Raw genomic sequence first — 17890 nt, 5'->3', positions numbered from 1 at the left:
TTCTCCTTGTCCTTTCTCTTGTAGACTGAGGGGTCGCAGGAAGAAGCAGCCAATCCCTCAAGTTTCCCCACTCATGGTAGCATAGACATAAGCAGCCCATACATACCATGTTCCTCCTATAATGGCTTATCTCCTCGTCCTGGACATGAAGGTGCTTTAACAGGGGCCTTCCATAGACCCAGGCTTGGCTAATGGCCCAGGTGTCCTAATGGGGAGGAGCAGTGGACAGCTGGTTTTTTCCAGGGCTCTTAGGACTCACAGGCCTTGAAGCTGCCAAACCCTTACACCCAGCTTCTATGACTTCCTCATGCTTGCAAAACAGCCCCCATTGTCCTCCTTCCCTCCCAGCACCCCTCAAGTGCTCACTCAGTGCACACTTGGTCATACCCCCACACAGAGATCACCTAGTGTCCTCCGTGCTCTCAGCCACTGCTGCCTTGCACCAGGGTATTGACCTTAGCATTCTCAGCTGAGCTGGATTAAGGGACCATTTCATGCCTTTGCAAATTCCTTCTAGCTGCTGCCCCTTCCCCCACACAAAGCCAAAGTAGCCAGGACCCTGAGCCAATCTGCCTATTGTAGCCTGAGAGCTTGTCTAGTCTGGTAGCCCATTCTCTCAGGAGGCACAAGCTATCCCTTTGACAGGGGCTTTGGGGTCAGCAAGTGAGCCCTTGGGAGTCTTGGGCTTTTGCAAGGACTCCAGAAAGCCATGCAGAGCCTTGAGCCATGAAAGACTGCTCAGATATCATCCTGTGTGTGGAGTCGGCAGAACTGAGCAAGGTAAGGATAACAAGGAACCACTCTTCCAAACGCTAGCTGCCTGCCTAGGGCTGGCAGTGCCCAGTGGACACTCCTGCCAGGCAGTGCTGCCACCTTGCCCTCACTCCTAAAGTCTCTCCCTTTCAGACTGAATTCTGCAATCCTGCTTTTGAGCCTGAACCAGGGCCACCTTGCCCTCCACTGGCCTTTCAGGAGGATGCCCGCTGTAGCATCCGAGCTCCCTGGCATGGTAACCATTTCATGAGCGTGACCTTGGGGGTTAGGACTGAGAGGTCCAAGAGCTGGAGGCATTGTGAGGGATGCCAGAGGAGAGAGGGCCTCAAAATTCCACCTTGCCTGCCCTCAGGTTGGCGTCCCCGAGGTCTGCAGCCAGACTGCCATTTCTCCTGGCTGTGTGTCCTACTGTTGGCCAGCTTGCTGCTTCTGCTGCTGGGGCTGCTGGTGGCCATCATCCTGGCCCGTAAGTATACATGACCTGCTTAGGAGAAGGGCTTTCAAACGAGAATCCATGAGCGCTACCCAATTCCCAGGGATCCAATTCCTCTGAACCCCGCTCCCCCATCTTCCTGCCTCCAGAGTTACAGGCTGTATCCCCATCTGGGGCCTCCTATCATCCACTGCCTGCCAGAGGCCTTGCCACCACTGGCACTTCCCCTATCATGACCACTACCACCTCTCAGGCAACTGGGACCCCTAAAAGGCAGCAGGAGGCAGGCATGAGACCTACACCCCAGTCCAGTGAGTATTAAGGGCAGACCTTCCTGAAGGGTCCAAGATGGCAGGAGGGAGGGGCACCAGGAAGAGGCACCTTGGAAAAAAAGAATCTCTCTCCTTTTGAGCTCTGAACTCTAACCTCTATCTTTGCAGCCTGTGGGGGCCTTCTTCCTGGACCAAGTGGCTTTTTCAGCAGCCCCAACTACCCAAGTCTTTACCCACCCAATGCCCACTGCGTGTGGCACATCCAGGTGTCCACAAACCATACAATACAGCTCAAGATTGAAGCTCTCAGCATAGAAAGCATGGCCTCCTGTCTTTTTGATCGCTTGGAAATCTTCCTTGAGCCTGAAGGTCCCCTCCTCAGGTGGGTCCCTCTGGCCCAGGAGGTCCCATTCCTGTCCTGAATCACTGTCTGGAGGGCAGAGCCAGGGAGCTACAGCAGGAAAGGCTTGACTGGGACAAATTTGGGGGTCTTGACCTCTGGGCCCAGCTCTGCTATATAACCTTGGGAAGGTCACTTCCCCTCTCTAACCACATTTTCCAGATCTGTGAAATGGAGCCCCTATTTCCTCCCCCATGAATAAACGCTGCAAGGATAAATACACAGGTGCTAGGAAGATCAGAGCTCCCTGGGAAATGAAATTACCCTTTTTGACTACATTGTCACAAGTTTGAGGAAAGAGAAGTGCAGGGCCCAGGCAGGCTCCATTCTGACTGGCCCTGTGCTCTGAGCCTCTATTACCCCTGACTTGGCTTCTTGCAGAGTATGTGGGAGGGTGCCTCCCCCCACACTCAACACCAATGCCAGCCACCTCAGGGTGGCCTTCGTCTCTGATAGCAGTGTGGAAGGATCTGGTTTCTATGGCTGGTACCAGGCTATGGATCATGGGCATGGTGAGTGTTTTCCCACCGTGTCCCAGCTACATGTCAATGGTCTACTTCACTCCTCTCCAGTCACTCCCAGCACTGGCAAAATGGCTGGAGACTCTGGTGTTTCTGAATCCAGATGCCCACCCCTCCCACCCAGGGAGCTGTGCCCATGATGAGTTCCCCTGTGACCAGCTCATCTGCCTGCTACCTGACTCAGTGTGTGATGGTTTTGCCAACTGTGCTGACGGCAGTGACGAGAACAACTGCAGTGCACAGTTCTCAGGTATGGGCCCCACCAGCCTCAGGGTGGGTGTTGTCTTCGGGTATCTGATCCAGGTTCAGGCTGAACTCCCCAGCTCTGGCCCAGCCCCATATCTGCCTGGTAATTCTTCTGGCCTAGAACTTGTTTCCCACAAGCATGACGAAAACTATCCTCTACAGTTAATGTTGGCCCTGTTGGGCAAAGGCACAGACACTGGCCAACTCATGAACACCTCCTCCTCTCTACAGGATGTGGGGGGAACCTGACTGGGCTCCAGGGAAATTTCTCTGCTACCAGCTACCTGGAGGAGTACCCTCCCCAAAAGGTAAGCCAGCACTCCATGGGGAGGACAATTTAGCACCCATGGGCACACCTGAGCACCCAGTTAGTGTAGCTATAAACAGCATGATAGACACTGCCTAGTACTTGGGAAAGTCAGAGATCAAGCAGGCAGAAAGAGAGCATTACTAAGTGCCTACTACATACCCAGTTGTTCCCATGCTCAGTAAACCTATCTCTGATACGAGACAAGTTAAAAGGCCCTCCCTATCTGAAGAAGCACTTATGATGAGAGCTAGGAGAGCAGGGCCCACCCACACCCTGCCTAGCCTGCAGCAGGAAGGAAGGCCTTCTGGACATCTCAGCCTAGATGCCCAGGTTGGGACAGAAGGAACCTGTGAAGTATGTCATCTGTGCCCTCCCTCAGCTTTGCACCTGGCATATCTCAGTTCCTACTGGACATGGCGTAGAACTACAGTTCCACAACTTCAGCCTGGAAGCTCAAGAAGAGTGCAAGTTTAACTACGTGGAGGTGTATGAGACCAACAACTCAGGGGCCCTCGGCCTCCTGGGCAGGTACCCAAAGTGCCGAGGGAGGAGCCCAGGATCAAGTTCATCCTCCACAGTTTGCCAATCACGGCTTTCTACAAATTAGCCAAGTTACTCCCTAGCCTCATTTTCTTTGGCTACTCCAATCCAAAGTCTTCACTGTCACCCTAAAAAAGGCTTGTCCTTTCTCATCTGAAAGCCTTTGTTCCTTACTTCACCCTCCTCCAGGAGGCCCTTTCCCAGTCCTAACCCTCTCTCAGTTCTCCCACAGGTCCAGTTCCACTTCCCTAAGGAACACTCACTGATTTTTCCCATCTTAAAGGGGCTCAAGGTCAAGCAGTTGATTTAATATTGTACTTTGTCTACTGAATACATGTGTCTTCCTCACCAGACCCTAAGTTCCATGTCTCAGATATGCCTCCTACCCACTCTGGCATCACCCAAAGCACCCAGCTCTGGGTGAGGCCTGTGGGCAGCCTCAGTGTACCCCAGCCAGCCAGGACCACCATGCCCAGGACTGCTCTCTGCTTTGGGCAGGTTCTGTGGAGCGCAGCTGCCCCCTCGCCTCGTCTCCTCACATCACCAACTGGCTGTACTCTTTAGGACAGGTCATGGCATCAGCAGCATGGGCTTCTCAGCCATCTACCGGGCCCTCAATGCCACAGACAGTAGGTGCCCTTCCACAAGCAGGTGTGCACAGTAGAGGTGCCTCCAGGAGAATGGGGAAGGGCTCTGGATCCTGGTCAGAACACTGTGAAGGCAGCAGGGCACAGACATATCTGAGGGCACTGCCATTACTCCTGTGCCTTACAGAACCCTGTAGACTCCAAGAATCCTCCTGCCAGGATGGAGGATGCAAGAGTTTGCAGTGGATGCATGACATATGGAGAGACTGCACAGACAGCAGTGATGACAAGTGCAACGGCGCCTTGTTCCCATCCCCAGGTGAGAAGCCTGCAGCAGGGCCCCATTGACAAGAACTGGCAGGCCTGAACAAGCTGTGTACCCATTCATAACACTCTTCATAATGGTCATCCCTATCCTTCCTAATGGGGGGATTCACTATCCTGACTCTTCACAGAGTCCTGTGTCACCCCCAAGTTAAATGGGAATCTCAAGAACCAGTCCAGTCTAGTCACAGAAAGAGAGAGAAAGCCCTTCTCCACAGCTCACCTCAAAGAAGAAGGTGAAATCAGGGAAGTTCCTTCTAGATGCTGAATGGTGTCTGCTAATGCTGGTGTCTCATGCTGCCTGAGATCAAAGAGGTGCCTGCATGATGCCCAGGGCTGGCCAATGATGCTTGGAGCAGGCTCTAGTAGGGCTGTCCAGCCTGTGGCCTGTGGGACACATGCAGCCCAGGATGGCTGTAAAATGCAGCACAACACAAAATCATAAATTTACTTAAAACATTATGACATTTTTTGTGTGTGATCACATGTCACAATGTATTTAATGTGTGGCCCACAGCAACTCTTCTTTTTCCAGTGTGGCCCAGAGGTGCCAAAAGGTTGGACACCCCTACTAGAGGATAACAGAATCCACAAAATGTGTAAAGCATCTCTCCATTTCATCTCCTTTGATTCTCACAACAACCCCCTTCTGACCCAATAGAGTGAATAGGTGACTTGCTCCTGGTTACACACCCAGGTGGTCCCCACAGTGACCCTTCCCTCCTATCCCTGCAGAGATGGCCTGTGAGCCCATCCAAGTGGAGATGTGCATCGGGCTAAGCTACAACACCACGGCCTTCCCTAACATCTGGGTGGGCATGACCACACAAGAGGAGGCGATGGAGGTCCTCAGAGGTTACAAGGTGCTCTGGGAAGAGATAAGAAGGGACCTTCCCCCACCCCCAGGAAGCGGAGGGAGCCTGTGGTGCAGGTGCTTGAGGGCTGATCTCTTCCCACAGAGCCTGACAAGTCTATCCTGCTACCAGAATTTCCGGAGGCTCCTCTGCGGGTTGCTGGTGCCCCACTGCACCCCACTAGGCAGTATTCTTCCTCCCTGCCGCTCTGTCTGCCAGGAGGCAGAGCACCAGTGCCAGTCTGGTCTGGCACTACTGGGTACCCCCTGGCCCTTCAACTGCAACAGGCTGCCTGAGGCAGCTGGCCTGGGGTCTTGTGCCCAGCCCTGATCCTGAAGTGGACTCCTTTCCTCTGCCTGCCCATTCTCCTTTGCCTATCAGGGTGGGCAGGCAGGGCAACAAAGGAAGGGGGACCAGCATGAAACTTTGCCCATCCTCTCTGGAGCCTCCTGGGAAAGGGAAGGAATCCTCAACCAGGCTGAGACCCTCCCACTCGCCCAGCTCCTTCCTTGACTCTATACTAGACCCAGCTGCCATGGGAAGCAGGCCTGGCTCCAGGCTGTGCCATTGACAACCTAGACTGTTTCCCACCCAAGCCCCTGTTTCCTATCATCTGCCTTCTCCCTCTGCACCTGCTTTTCAAGGTTTCTTTTTCATTTATTCAATGAGTCTCTAGTAATGTGGCAGGCCCTCTTCTAAGTCCTGGGTAGCCAGCTATCTGCCTCTAGAACTCTCCTCCCTCAGTTCTCAGCTTATATTTCTCCCGGACTTGAGTCTTGTCCTTAGTCTCTGTCACTCTCTCCTCTGGGCTCCTTGGAGCAATAGGTGCCCTGAGTGTCTGTCTCACGGTTCTGACTCTCTGTGCCCGGCTCAAGTCTCTCTCCTCCTCCTTTCTCCCCCCAAAGTTTGGCCGGACGCCTGGCACACCACGAGTTATTTCCTTGCTATTTCCCGGCGGGAGCTCTTGGTTTCCTCTTGGAGTCTGGGAGGAGCAGAGCAGAGAAGGCAGAGAGCGAGCCAGGCAGGACCAGGGGGACCGCGCGGGCTCCCAGCGCCTGGCTAGAGAGAAGTGCAGAGGCGGAAGCAGAGGTCAGCTTGAGGGTCCGAAGAAGCAAGCTCCTGGAGGGAAGCCATAGAGAGAGGGAGCCGCGCCGGGAGCCAGGAAGGGGGTGAGCCTGGTGGAAGGGGATGAGGATTGGGGAGGGGACTGTGGGAAAGACTAGGCTCGGGCCAGGGTGGGGGTTGAGGGAGGAGCCCGGCCTCTCCCTTCCTTCTCAGCTGTGCTCCCAAGGTTCTCCGGGTCTATGGGCACTCCATTTCTTTGAGTCCCCGTAGCTGCTCAGCTACAGGCATATGGCAGTGGGGTGGGGATCTACTCGGCTGACCTGGGGTGGAGGGCAAGGCAGGCCCCAGAATTCTGGGCCCGACTCCTGTCCTGCTCGGCCCACAGACTACGAGAGGACCCTGGCATTCGGGCTCCCAGTGCCAGCGCCATGAGGCCGCTCCTCGCCCTGCTGCTCCTGGACCTGGCGGCCGGCTCGCCCCCACTGGACGACAACAAGATTCCCAGCCTGTGCCCAGGGCACCCTGGCCTTCCAGGCACGCCGGGCCACCACGGCAGTCAGGGCCTTCCTGGCCGCGATGGTCGAGATGGCCGAGACGGCTCGCCCGGGGCTCGGGGAGAGAAAGGCGAGGGCGGGAGGCCGGGTAAGAGCGCCACAGCTACGTCGGAGCTGGCAGGGCCCCGCTCCAGCTCTGCAGGGCTCAGAAATCCTGCCAGGGGGCGCCGCTCTGACCCCGCCCATTCACACTCTACCCTGGGAGGGAATAGGAGACAGCGACTCAACCCGCGGGATCAGAACCCTTGGGACCCTTTTTGACCCGCGGGTCAGATATGCCCCAGCCCCGCAGTACACCGGGTGGAGGGGGTGAGGGAGGAGAGGGATGCTAGTGTGCCGGGTGGTACAAGAGGGGAGGTTCGGGCTGGGGAGCTTAGAGAGGAGAGGGAGGCTCCTTAGAGTCGCCCTCTGCACACACCTCTGCGAGTGGACCGGCTCCTGCACTCACCTGAACTTCTCCCCTTACCCCCGCAGGAATACCGGGGCCCCGTGGGGAGCCCGGTCCTCGAGGAGAGGCAGGCCCTATGGGGCCGTCTGGGCCTGCGGGGGAGTGCTCGGTGCCTCCCCGCTCCGCCTTCAGTGCCAAGCGCTCCGAGAGTCGGGTGCCTCCGCCGTTAGACTCGCCCCTCCCCTTCGACAGGGTGCTGGTGAACGAGCAGGGTCATTACGATGCCGCCACCGGCAAGTTCACTTGCCAGGTACCAGGGGTCTACTACTTCGCGGTCCACGCCACAGTCTACCGGACTAGCCTGCAGTTCGATCTGGTCAAGAATGGCGAGTCTATCGCCTCTTTCTTCCAGTTTTTTGGGGGATGGCCCAAGCCAGCCTCTCTCTCTGGGGGCACCATGGTGAGGCTGGAGCCCGAGGACCAGGTGTGGGTTCAGGTGGGTGTTGGTGATTACATTGGCATCTATGCCAGCATCAAGACAGACAGCACCTTTTCTGGATTTTTGGTGTATTCTGACTGGCACAACTCCCCTGTCTTCGCTTGACTGCCAACTGGAAAGTGAGCCTACGCTTTCAGGGGGCAGGGGCCTGGGGGGGACGCCACCCTGTTAGCCACATCGTGGGTAAAGGCTGGCCCCCTGGAATGTTGTGAATGAATAGGAGGGGCAATGGGGGCCTGTCCAGACCTGCTGCTGGCAGGGGATGGGGACAGAGGCTGTCTGAGATCAGGGCTTGCAGCACAGGATACTGGCTGGATTTCTGCCCAAGACCAAAGGAGTGCACTGTGCTAGCAGGTGTAGGTCCTCTGGCTCAGGACCCCAAGGTGGGGTGCTCTCTTCCTGGTGTCTACTTCGCTATATCCTCCCTTTTCTCTTTTCTCCTGGGCCATTTTCTTAGAGACCATTCAATAAATCTTAATTTAAAAAAAAAAACACACCTCCGATTAGTTCAGCTGTTCTTCTTTAGTGGGGAGGATGCCCTCATTCTGAGGATGGTGGAAGATGGAAGGAGAAGGGAGGGCTCTTGGGCTAGATGAGCTAAGGGGCAGGAGATACAGGAGGCAGGCCCAAGTGAATGAAAGGCCGCTCAAAAGTTGCCCCTGTGTAGGTCGCGAACAGGAGTACCTAGCTGAGGAGGGTATCTTCCTGGTGCAGGGCTCTGGACATCTTTTTCTAACTCAGAGATGTCATATGAACTGGGTAGGTGCTACTTTTACCACACACACCCCTAATCTTATCAACAGATAAGGATCCATGGATTTTAATTTATGACTTTTCTGCTGCTTGCTTGGTCCCTTGATGACTGACTGGAAGGCTGTTTCACTATCCCCCATTGGCCGGGAAGTGGAGTGTCCCTGGGTGTCTAGATAAGTAGTTCCTGAAATGACCACAAGAGGGCCCCCCAGCTCCAGAGTGCAGCAATGACCCTGAGTAGCTTGAGCTCTTGACTACTGGGTTGGTTAGGGGGAGAAAGGATAAGATAGACCAGTGGAATTGCAGATGGGGGTGGAGGGAAAAGGGCCCTCTGCGCTCAGCCCAGGAAGTTTATCTTCTCTCATAAAATGTTTATTATCACATTAAACAGACTGTTAGGAGCCAAGGCTCTCCTTGCTCAGCTCCTCTTCCAGTGTTGGGGGAACAAGAAAAAGCCCTCCCTCAGGCCTCCAAACTCCAAAGTGGAGTTCTGAACGAACTCTACCTCTGCTGTTCTGGGCACCGCCTGGGTGGGCTGCGCCACCAAGTCTGAGCCCTTCGAGGCCCCCCTCTGATCTTCAGAAGCCAGCCCTGGCCCCACACCCCAACCGAGTAACTAACAAACGACGGCTTGCCAGGTCCGTGTCAGCTCATTTTCTCAACCCAAGAGAAAGTGGAATCTGTTTCCTTCTGACCTATTTTCCCTCTTTCTCCACTTCAGAAGGCTGTTCCTGGCAATATACTCTTAGATTGAACAATTATGGGGGAATGTCCCCCTCTCTCCTGTTGATCATGTGAGGGCAGGTATGGCCAGTGGGGACTGGGCTAAGTAAGCTAGAGACAAGCATCAGGAGTAATGAGCTTCAACTCCATGCTCTCCACCAGGAGGTCCCACAGCAATACTCTACCATATCACAGCACCATTCTATGCCAAGAGACACAGACAAGCACTAGCTCCTGCAGGGCTCAGAGAGTAGACTGGACACCATGTGACAGGAACCCCAACCCAAGTTCCCTCTTGGGAAGACTGGCACCAGAGGAAAACCTGGGATGTGAAAATTCATACTTCTAATAGGGCTTAACTTCTGGCAAAAATAGAAAAGGGAGGGCTTTCCAAAAGCCATGTGGATTAGGGCACAAATTGGAGGTGATGAAAGCCAGCCACACCTGGCAGACTTTCACCAAGGCACAGTGCTCCCATCCTATCTTCTCTCCTCCCCCACCAACCAAACTTGTGACTCCAGCAGAACTGAAGGACCCTGCTATAGTGTCAGTTACCCTGACCAAATGTTCACCCATGCAAAGATGCACACACAGGCTGTCAGTTGTCAACAAAACTTTATTCAATGGAAACTGGACCAGGAGACCCCTCAGGGAACTACATACCCCTAGGTCCTGGCCCCTACTGTTTGGACCCTAGTGAAATGTGCATAGTCTACCCTCCCCAATGCCAGGGAGGGAAACAGAAGGGGAATGCCATTATTCTGTGATGTGGGGAGTGAAAGGGATATAAGTAGAAATCAAAACCTGGTTCTCTCCCCTGAAGCTCCAAGTGGAGCTGGGGTATGAGGATTCATGGTCCCAAAGCCAGATGCAGATACATGCCCTGCCCTCAGGGATAAACTCCTGACCCCAACTGTTGGATTATGTTGGGAGGGTGCCTCATAAGAACATGACAGGCAAAACTGGTAGCTCTAAGGGCACCCAAAACCTATCAGGCACAAGAACTGTGCCTGAAACCAAAGGTTCAAGATCATTCCAAGGCCCTTGAGTTGACTAAACACCCAAATGACACTGACGTGCAGTGGCTGAAAAAGCTGGGGAAGCAGTGGGGAGGGGCCAGGGAGAGGACCTGCAAATCCCCAACAGAAAAGCCAGAAGCAAAGAAGGGAAGCCCCAGAGGCTGGCATTTGTGAAGGCCCTGGCCAGCTGGAGGGGTGTCCACAGCAAACAGTCTCAGAGTCTGGCATAGTGACATACCACCCTCAATATCACAGAGACCCATAGAGTCAAGAGAAGCTGTTGTCCTGCCCCCACCCAGGTCAGTCTTCCAGGGTATCTCATCTCTCAATGTCCTGAATGTATGGCTTGGAGGTTTGGCATGACAACCATGGGGGCAGAAGGGGATTCAAGCCAGGACCAAGAGATCAGGTGCTAACATTGTCCTACTACAGATGCCTGTGAGAAGCGTGGAGCTGGAGGAGCGGGCAAGGAGGGTGGGAGTTTTCAGAGGTAGACATTGAGGGTCTGCAGAATGCCCTGGCGGCAGAGTGGGCAGTTGCGGTGGTAGACTGGGTGGCGCATCAGAATTTCAGTGCAGGCTTGGCAGAGACACAGGTGCCGACATGGAAGCAGCAGCACTGTCTTGCTCTGGTCCTGGCAGATGACACACTTCTTCCGCTCCTCCTGCTCTTTTAACAACTTCCATGGGTCTTGCCCAGCTGTAGACTCCTCCTCATTAAGTCTCTCCCTGCCCCAGGCAGCTGTCACTCTGGCTACTCTGACTTCCTCCTCTTCTGCCTCTGACCTGGTCCCTGCTTCAGGAGGAGTGTCCTGTTGCCAGGTCCTGGCTGAGGGCACCCTCCCAGGGCCAACCTGGGGAGCCCCAGGTGCCCCTCCCTGGTTCGGCCAGCTTGCCAGCTGCAGGCTGCGGCTCCAGGCTCGGCGCCAAGTATCCAAGCCCAGTACTAGGTGAGACAGCCGCACAACATCCTCTCGAAGCCGGTGGTAGGATGGCGGGGCATGGAGCTGACAGAGTGCCCAGGTAACCAGCCTCATGGTGAGGTCCGGATGCAACACAGTCACTGTTACTGTCAGGACACAAGCCAGCAGCACCAAGCCAGTGAGATTGACAAGCACAGAGCTGGCCAAGAGGCGGGCAGCTGAGGCCAGGAGCTCCAGTGCTAGTTGGCAAGGGGTCCAGAGAAGGATGGCCATGGCTACAGCACTGCTGGAAATGTGAGCTATGAAGGTAGCCATAATGTCCATCATCCTCCACAGTGGCCCCATCACTGCATCCCATAGGGCCAGCAATAGGGAGAAGAGATTCTGAGTGCCAATGAGGCAGATGTTGACCAGGCTGTTGATCACGTAGGCCACCAGGCTCATGGCAATGGCACAGATGTCACAGGCCTGACGCAGCAAAGCATGGCCATTGGAGACCACATTGAGGATGCCTCGGTGCAGTATATCCCGGCTCCTCAATGCCCCATGAGAGGCTAGGTGTCCCAGGAGTTTTAGGCTCTCCAGGCCTGCGCAGCAGCTGTAGAGCAGGGTACAGAAGGCCTGAAAGCCCCCCAAAATGAACCGGACCAAGGCTTCTATCAAGGCCAGCAATGAAAACAGTACTCCGCGGCCTAAGTGCATTAGACTAGTCAGTACAGTGTGTGGCAGGTTGTAGATGAAGGCTAGAAGCCAGGCCAGGGAAGCCAGGAGGGAAGACACCAGCAGGAAGTTGAGGTCCAACACCAAGGTCAGCACGTCCAGCACCAGGCCCACACCATTCACCACCAGGTACACAGCCTCCATGATAAGGTTACGGAGGTTAGTCAAATAGAAGTCTGGCTCCTGGTTGACGGAGGTGGCAAGGTTGCCAAAAAACTGGGGGGGGGGAATTAATTGGAAAGGTAAGTGAGAAGTCTCCAACTAAGGGAGAGAATCAACAATCTGAAAAGGAAGTGGGTTAGAGGTGAGTGGGGTCTCAGTGGGGGGAACGAGGACGAGGTGCCGGTCCAGGAGTGCCGGTTTTGAAGGCTGGCTGTTTGGGAGGGAAGAAACCAAACATTTCTAAAGTGGAGGTGAGCCCAGAGTGGAGGAGAGTCCTCAGCTGGTGGTGGTGTACCAAAGCCAAGCAATCAGTCAGAACGAGAAGAGACCCGGAACGGTTGGGATAGGGCCAGGGCCGGGGCCGGGTGGGGCGGCACAGGCTGGACGCGGGCTCGCGGTCCAGCTATGCAGGTTCCCCTGTCCCCGCCCGGCCCCCGTCCTCTGGGCTCGCGGCGCTTTGCGCCCAAAGAAGAGTGGGAAAGGGAGTCAACCTCAGCAAACCCCAGGTGCGGCCTCCACTCCGCTGCGCGCCGCCATCTTGTGTGCGAAGAGGTGGGGCCAGACCCCGGACCAGAGAGAGGGACGACGAACAGCGTAGGGCCAACCGCAGGGGACGTCGAGCACTCATTGGTCCGTTTGAAAGACGCTCACAGAAGGGGAGGGGACAGACTTAAATCTCCGCCCTCCTGAGTCAATGATTGGCCAGTTGAGACCCCCATCCGAATATATTTGTGAAGCCTGCCGCTCTCTGTCTAAAAGGAAGATACTCAGAGGTTTATCCTTTCCCTAGTCATCGTTGCTTCAATTTCCTACTTGTAGTGAGCTCTTCATCTCCACTCTGGCCTGAACTCCAGAAAGTCTCTGTCCACCTTCACCCCTCCCTGAACACTGCCTGAATCCTTCATTCCCTAAAGTGCCACTGATAACAAAACTAAGATAGTGACAAGAAAAAACTCTGAGACGTTTTAGATTAAGTAACAGCTGCTGGAAATTGAGAGAAAGAGAGAGTGCACTTTGGAGCTTTGAATCAACCATCTACTAGTGGCCACTATCTGTTGCCTGTAACCAATCAAAAATAGTAAATATTTGTGTTGTTGGAGGGGGTAGGGATTATGTTTGCTTTTTATCTGAGTTGTTTGGTTTTGGGGGATGTTGAATTGTCTTGAGTTCTTTATAAATTTTGTATATTAACCCCTTATCAGATATGTCATTGCCAAATATCTTCTCCCATTCAGTAGGCAATCTTTCTGTTTTGTTGATGGGTTATTTTGATGTGCAAAACTTTCTAGTTTGATGTAGTTCCATTTGTTTAGTTTTTTTTCCTTTGCGTGAGGTAATATGTCAGAAAAAAATATTGCTAAGATAAATGTCAGAGACTTTACTGCCTATGTTTTCTTCTAGTTTTATGGTTTCAAGTCATATATTTAAGTCTTTAATCTATTTTGAATTTATTCTTCTATGTAGTGTAAGAAGGTGGTCCAGTTTCATTTTTTGCATATATCTGTCCAATTTCCCAACACCATTTATTGAAAACTGTCTTTACCCATCCTTTGTCATAGAATAGTTGACCATGTAGGCATGGGTTTGTTTGTCGGTTCTCTATTCTCTTCCATTGATCTTTGTGTCTGTTTTTATGCCAGTACCATGCTGTTTTGATTACTATGGCCTTGTAGTAGAGCTTGATACTATAGTTTGATGTCAGGTAGTGTGATACCTACAACTCTGTTCTCCTTATTCAAGATTGCTCTTGCCATTCAGGATCTTTTGTTTCCATAACATTTTTGGATTATTTATATAGTTCTTTGAGAAATGCCATTGGTATTTTTGTGGGAATTGTGTTAAATCTATTGATTGCTTTGGTTAGTATGGACATTTTAACAATGTTAGTTCTTCCTATCCATAGGCATCAATTTATTTGTATCTTCTTTTTTAAAAAAAATATTTTATTTGTTTATTTTTTAGAGAGGGGAAGGAAAAGAGAAAGAGAGGGAGAGAAACATCAATGTGTTGTTGCCTCTTATGTGCCCTCTACTGGGGACCTGGCCCACAATCCAGGCATGTGCCCTAGACTGGGAATTGAACCAGTAAGTCTTTGATTCGCAGACCAGCACTCAACCACTGAGCTACACCAGCTAGGACTATTTGTATATTTTTTTATTTATTTCTTTAATGTTTTATAATTGTCTGAGTACAGACATTTTACCTCCTTGGTTAAACTTATTTTCTAGGTATTTTATTTTATGTAATTGTAAATGGGATTTAGTTTTTAGTTTCTCTGACAGAGATTATTGGTGTATAAAATACACATTATTAGAATATAAAAATGCAACCAATTTCTAAATATTTATTTTGTATCCTGCTACTTTACTGATTTTTTTTATCAGTTCTAGTAGATTTTTGGTGGAATCTTTCAGGTACTCCTGAATAGACACTTCTCCAAAAAGAATACACAGATTGCCAATAGACATATGAAAAAATTCTCAACATCATTAATCATTAGAGAAATGAAAATTAAAACCACAGCGAAGTATCACCTCACATCTGTCAGCAAGGCTATCATCAATAAATCAATAAACAAGTATTGGTGAGGTTGTGGAGAAATGTAAACCTTTGTGAACTGTTGGTAGGAATTCAGATTAATTAAGCCATTGAGGAAAATAGTATGGAGGTCCTTCAAAAAAAATTAGAAATGGAATTGACTTATGACCCAGAGATTCCACTTCTGGGTATATATCTGAAGAAACCCCAAACACTAATTCAAAAGAATATTGCAGCATTATTTACAATATTCAAGACATGGAATCAACCCAAATGTCCATCAAGAGACAAGCAGATTGCCTCAATTGATGTGGCATCATCCCACAAAGCGAAAGGTCACCGGTTCAATTCCCAGTCAGGGCACATCCTGGGTTGCAGGTTTGGTCCCTGGTTTGGGCATGTATGAGAGGCAACAGATCAATGTTTCTCTCTCACATTGATATTTCTCTCCTGCTCTTTCTTCCTCCCTTCCCCTCTCTCTATAAACAAACAAACAAACAAACAGGTGAGGGGAAAGCAATGGTACATATATACAATGGAATATTACTCAGCCATAAAAAGAACAAAATTCTACCATTTGTGACAGCATGGATGACCTAGAGAAGGGGTGTCAAACTCATTTTCACTGGGGGCCACATCAGCCTTGCAGTTGCCTTCAAAGGGCCAAATGTAACTTTAGGACTGTATAAATGTAACTACTCCTTAACTAGGGGTTAAGAGCTCAGTGCTGCCACGGGGTAGAAACAAGGTGCTGGGCCAGATAAAATAAGGTGGAGGGCCACCTTCAGCCCTTGGGCCTTATGTTTGCCACCTGTGACCTAGAGGGTAGTATGCTAATGGAAGTAGGCCAGATACTTATAAGACAAATATATAATTTCGCTTATATGTGGAATTTGAAGAACAAAATAAACAAACGAAATAGAAACAGACTTATACATATAGAGAACAGACTGATGGATGTCAGAGGGGAAGATGGGTTGGGGGGCTGGGTGGAAAAGGTGAAGGGATTAGAAGTACTAATCCGTTGTTACAAAATAGTCACAGGGATATAAAGTAAAGCACAGGAGATATAGTCAATAATGTTGTAATGATTATGTATGGTGCCAGGTGGCTCCCTGACATATCAAGGGGGAATACTGTAAAGTGTGTGATTTCTAACCATTATGCTGTGCATCAGAAACTAATACAAAATAATGGTGAGTGCAAACTGTAACTGAAAAATAAAATTTAAAAAATAGTAGTATTTTTTTTACAGACTGACCTCCTTTCACCTTATCCCACCCACCTTATCTGTAACCAATGTAAATTTTTCAAACAACTTACATCTTTCTTCCTCAAAATGTAATGAATAAAAGCCTGCATCACCTCAAGGACAGAAGACATGCTTGTCTCTTCCACCTGGCCATGCTGCTGGTGGTTAAGACTGCATGCTCCAGGACCTTTTCTGGCTAGCACTGTGTCTCAATAAACCCTTTCTTTCCATAGAAAAAAGGTTTTCAGGAGATTTCCAGCCAAGATAGTGGCATAGATAAACATGGCTCATCTCCTCAAACAACCACATCAGAATTACAAGTAAAATATAGAACAACCATCACTCAGAAACAGAAATTTAGTGGAATAGAAGTCTAACAACTATGGAATTTTAAAAAATGCATCCATCCATACTGGTAGGAAGGGTGCAGACATGGAATGGGCTGATGCCACATCCACATTTGGTGGATAAAATTCAGGAGGGATATCTCAGGAGTGAGGAGTCCCAACCTCACAACAGGCCCCCCCAGCCCAGGGTTCCAGTATCAGGAAGATAAGCACCCCTAACTTCTGGCTGCAAAAACTAGGTGGGATTGAGTCAGTGGAAGAAACTTCTGGACTCCCAAGCAGTTCCTCTTCAGGAACCCACACACAGACTCAAACTCGCTCCCTCAGGGTAGCAGATTGAAAGTTACCAGTGGCATACAGGAGAAAGTAAAGTGTCTGGTGATGTAGACCCCAGCCCTTGGGGTCCATGTGTTGTGGCTATGACGGACAAATTCACACAGACTACAGAAGTCCTTTGGAGAAAAAGGGACGGCATGGCAGATCTCTGAGAGGGCTCCGACCCCTGCCTGGACAGGCTTTTATTGCTTTTCTGGGTACATTACATCAAAGATAGTCCTCATTTACGATGCACAGGTTCACTGTAGGTGATTACCTTCTACAGATAACAAAGGAAAGAATGTTGCTAATTACTTCAAAGAGAAGGATGTTGCAGATCAAGGGGAAAAGTGATTGAACTGGTTATCCTCCATACTGGGAGGTTTAGCACAGACTTTAGGATGTTACTTTAGAGATATGCAGTAAGCATTTGCTGCCTCGATTCAGGGTAGTTTTAGCAAAAGCAAGCCTCATAGCAGCGTGGATACAATGCAGGCCTGATTCCCCACAGGAAAACCTATCCATGGACATGGGTTCTGTGTGTCGACCTCGCTCCCCACTGGTCTTTCTGAATAGGGGCTGGGCTACATTCGCCATGCCACACAGAATGGTCCCCTATAGTCTGGCATCAAGATGAGAGCAGGGGAACAGCCTTCTCCCAGACAGAAAGGCAGGTCATTATCCCTTTTCTGAACCCTCGCCCCATAGGGCCACAGAACTGGCAGGTAGGTACCATAGCTGAGACTATCAACCTGACATATTCTGCACCACCCTGGATATCCCAAGAGACTCCATTCCACCCAGCTTACAGGCCCACCCAAGCTTCTTTTCCATATGAATGGCTGCTCTTGACTCATGCTTCACAACACCCTAAATCCTCTCAAACAAGCAACAGCCTCAGTGAGCTCTCAACCCCCATACATTTTGCTATGGAACCACAAACCTGACACTAGCCGCAGCCAGCCTAGACTCACATCTTGCCTTCCCCTGGGAATCTCCAAGCCCAGCATAAGTAGCAGCCTTCTAGGATTGCTTTATAGCTCAGGCAGAGTGGCCTTGGGCAAAACACAGGAGGGGGCTGAATTTGGCCTATACCACCTAGAAAACGCCAGACCCTGTGTACCCAGTGAACAACTACAGACCACATCAGAGCACCATCACCCTGCCCCTGCACAGCTGATCCTCCACAGAAGGCTGAGGTTGCTGGTAAGTGGTCACAGCCAGTCCCTGCAGCTGACTGGCCTGGGTAAATCCCTCCCATTAACCTGCCAACAGTAGTCAAGACTCAACTACAAGAGAAGGGTGTACTCAACCTATGGGAAGGGTGCACTTCGAGTACCCAGCTTGGGTAATAGTGGAGGCTGTACCACTT

The 17890-nt window shown here is 51.2% G+C and overlaps 3 protein-coding genes across 3 annotated transcripts; 2 read left to right on the top strand and 1 right to left on the bottom strand.

Annotated features, from left to right (window-relative positions):
* The first annotated feature begins 616 nt into the window (after positions 1–616).
* On the top strand, positions 617–5827 carry LOC123818478 (membrane frizzled-related protein). Its single transcript, XM_045838720.1, has 13 exons — positions 617–780; positions 907–1009; positions 1127–1240; positions 1357–1518; positions 1648–1861; positions 2261–2391; positions 2525–2650; positions 2878–2954; positions 3336–3484; positions 3995–4125; positions 4271–4402; positions 5143–5270; positions 5367–5827. Exons 1-13 carry the CDS (start codon positions 727–729, stop codon positions 5589–5591), a joined length of 1746 nt encoding a protein of 581 aa, XP_045694676.1. The 5' UTR covers positions 617–726; the 3' UTR covers positions 5592–5827.
* A 340-nt stretch (positions 5828–6167) lies between these two features.
* Positions 6168–8261, top strand: C1QTNF5 (C1q and TNF related 5). The gene is made up of 3 exons (XM_045838730.1): positions 6168–6430; positions 6712–6968; positions 7355–8261. Exons 2-3 carry the CDS (start codon positions 6755–6757, stop codon positions 7870–7872), a joined length of 732 nt encoding a protein of 243 aa, XP_045694686.1. The 5' UTR covers positions 6168–6430; positions 6712–6754; the 3' UTR covers positions 7873–8261.
* Positions 8262–9841: 1580 nt separating this feature from the next.
* On the bottom strand, positions 9842–12635 carry RNF26 (ring finger protein 26). Its single transcript, XM_045840269.1, has one exon. The coding sequence runs from the start codon at positions 12046–12048 to the stop codon at positions 10747–10749; it is 1302 nt and encodes a 433-aa protein (XP_045696225.1). The 5' UTR covers positions 12049–12635; the 3' UTR covers positions 9842–10746.
* Positions 12636–17890: the final 5255 nt, after the last annotated feature.

Source organism: Phyllostomus hastatus, unplaced genomic scaffold, assembly GCF_019186645.2.
Source record: "Phyllostomus hastatus isolate PE091 unplaced genomic scaffold, TTU_PhHast_1.1 phas_contig_113, whole genome shotgun sequence".
NCBI lineage: Eukaryota > Metazoa > Chordata > Mammalia > Chiroptera > Phyllostomidae > Phyllostomus > Phyllostomus hastatus.
Note: the sequence above shows the minus strand (reverse complement) of the source record. Positions and strands in the feature narration are given on the sequence as shown.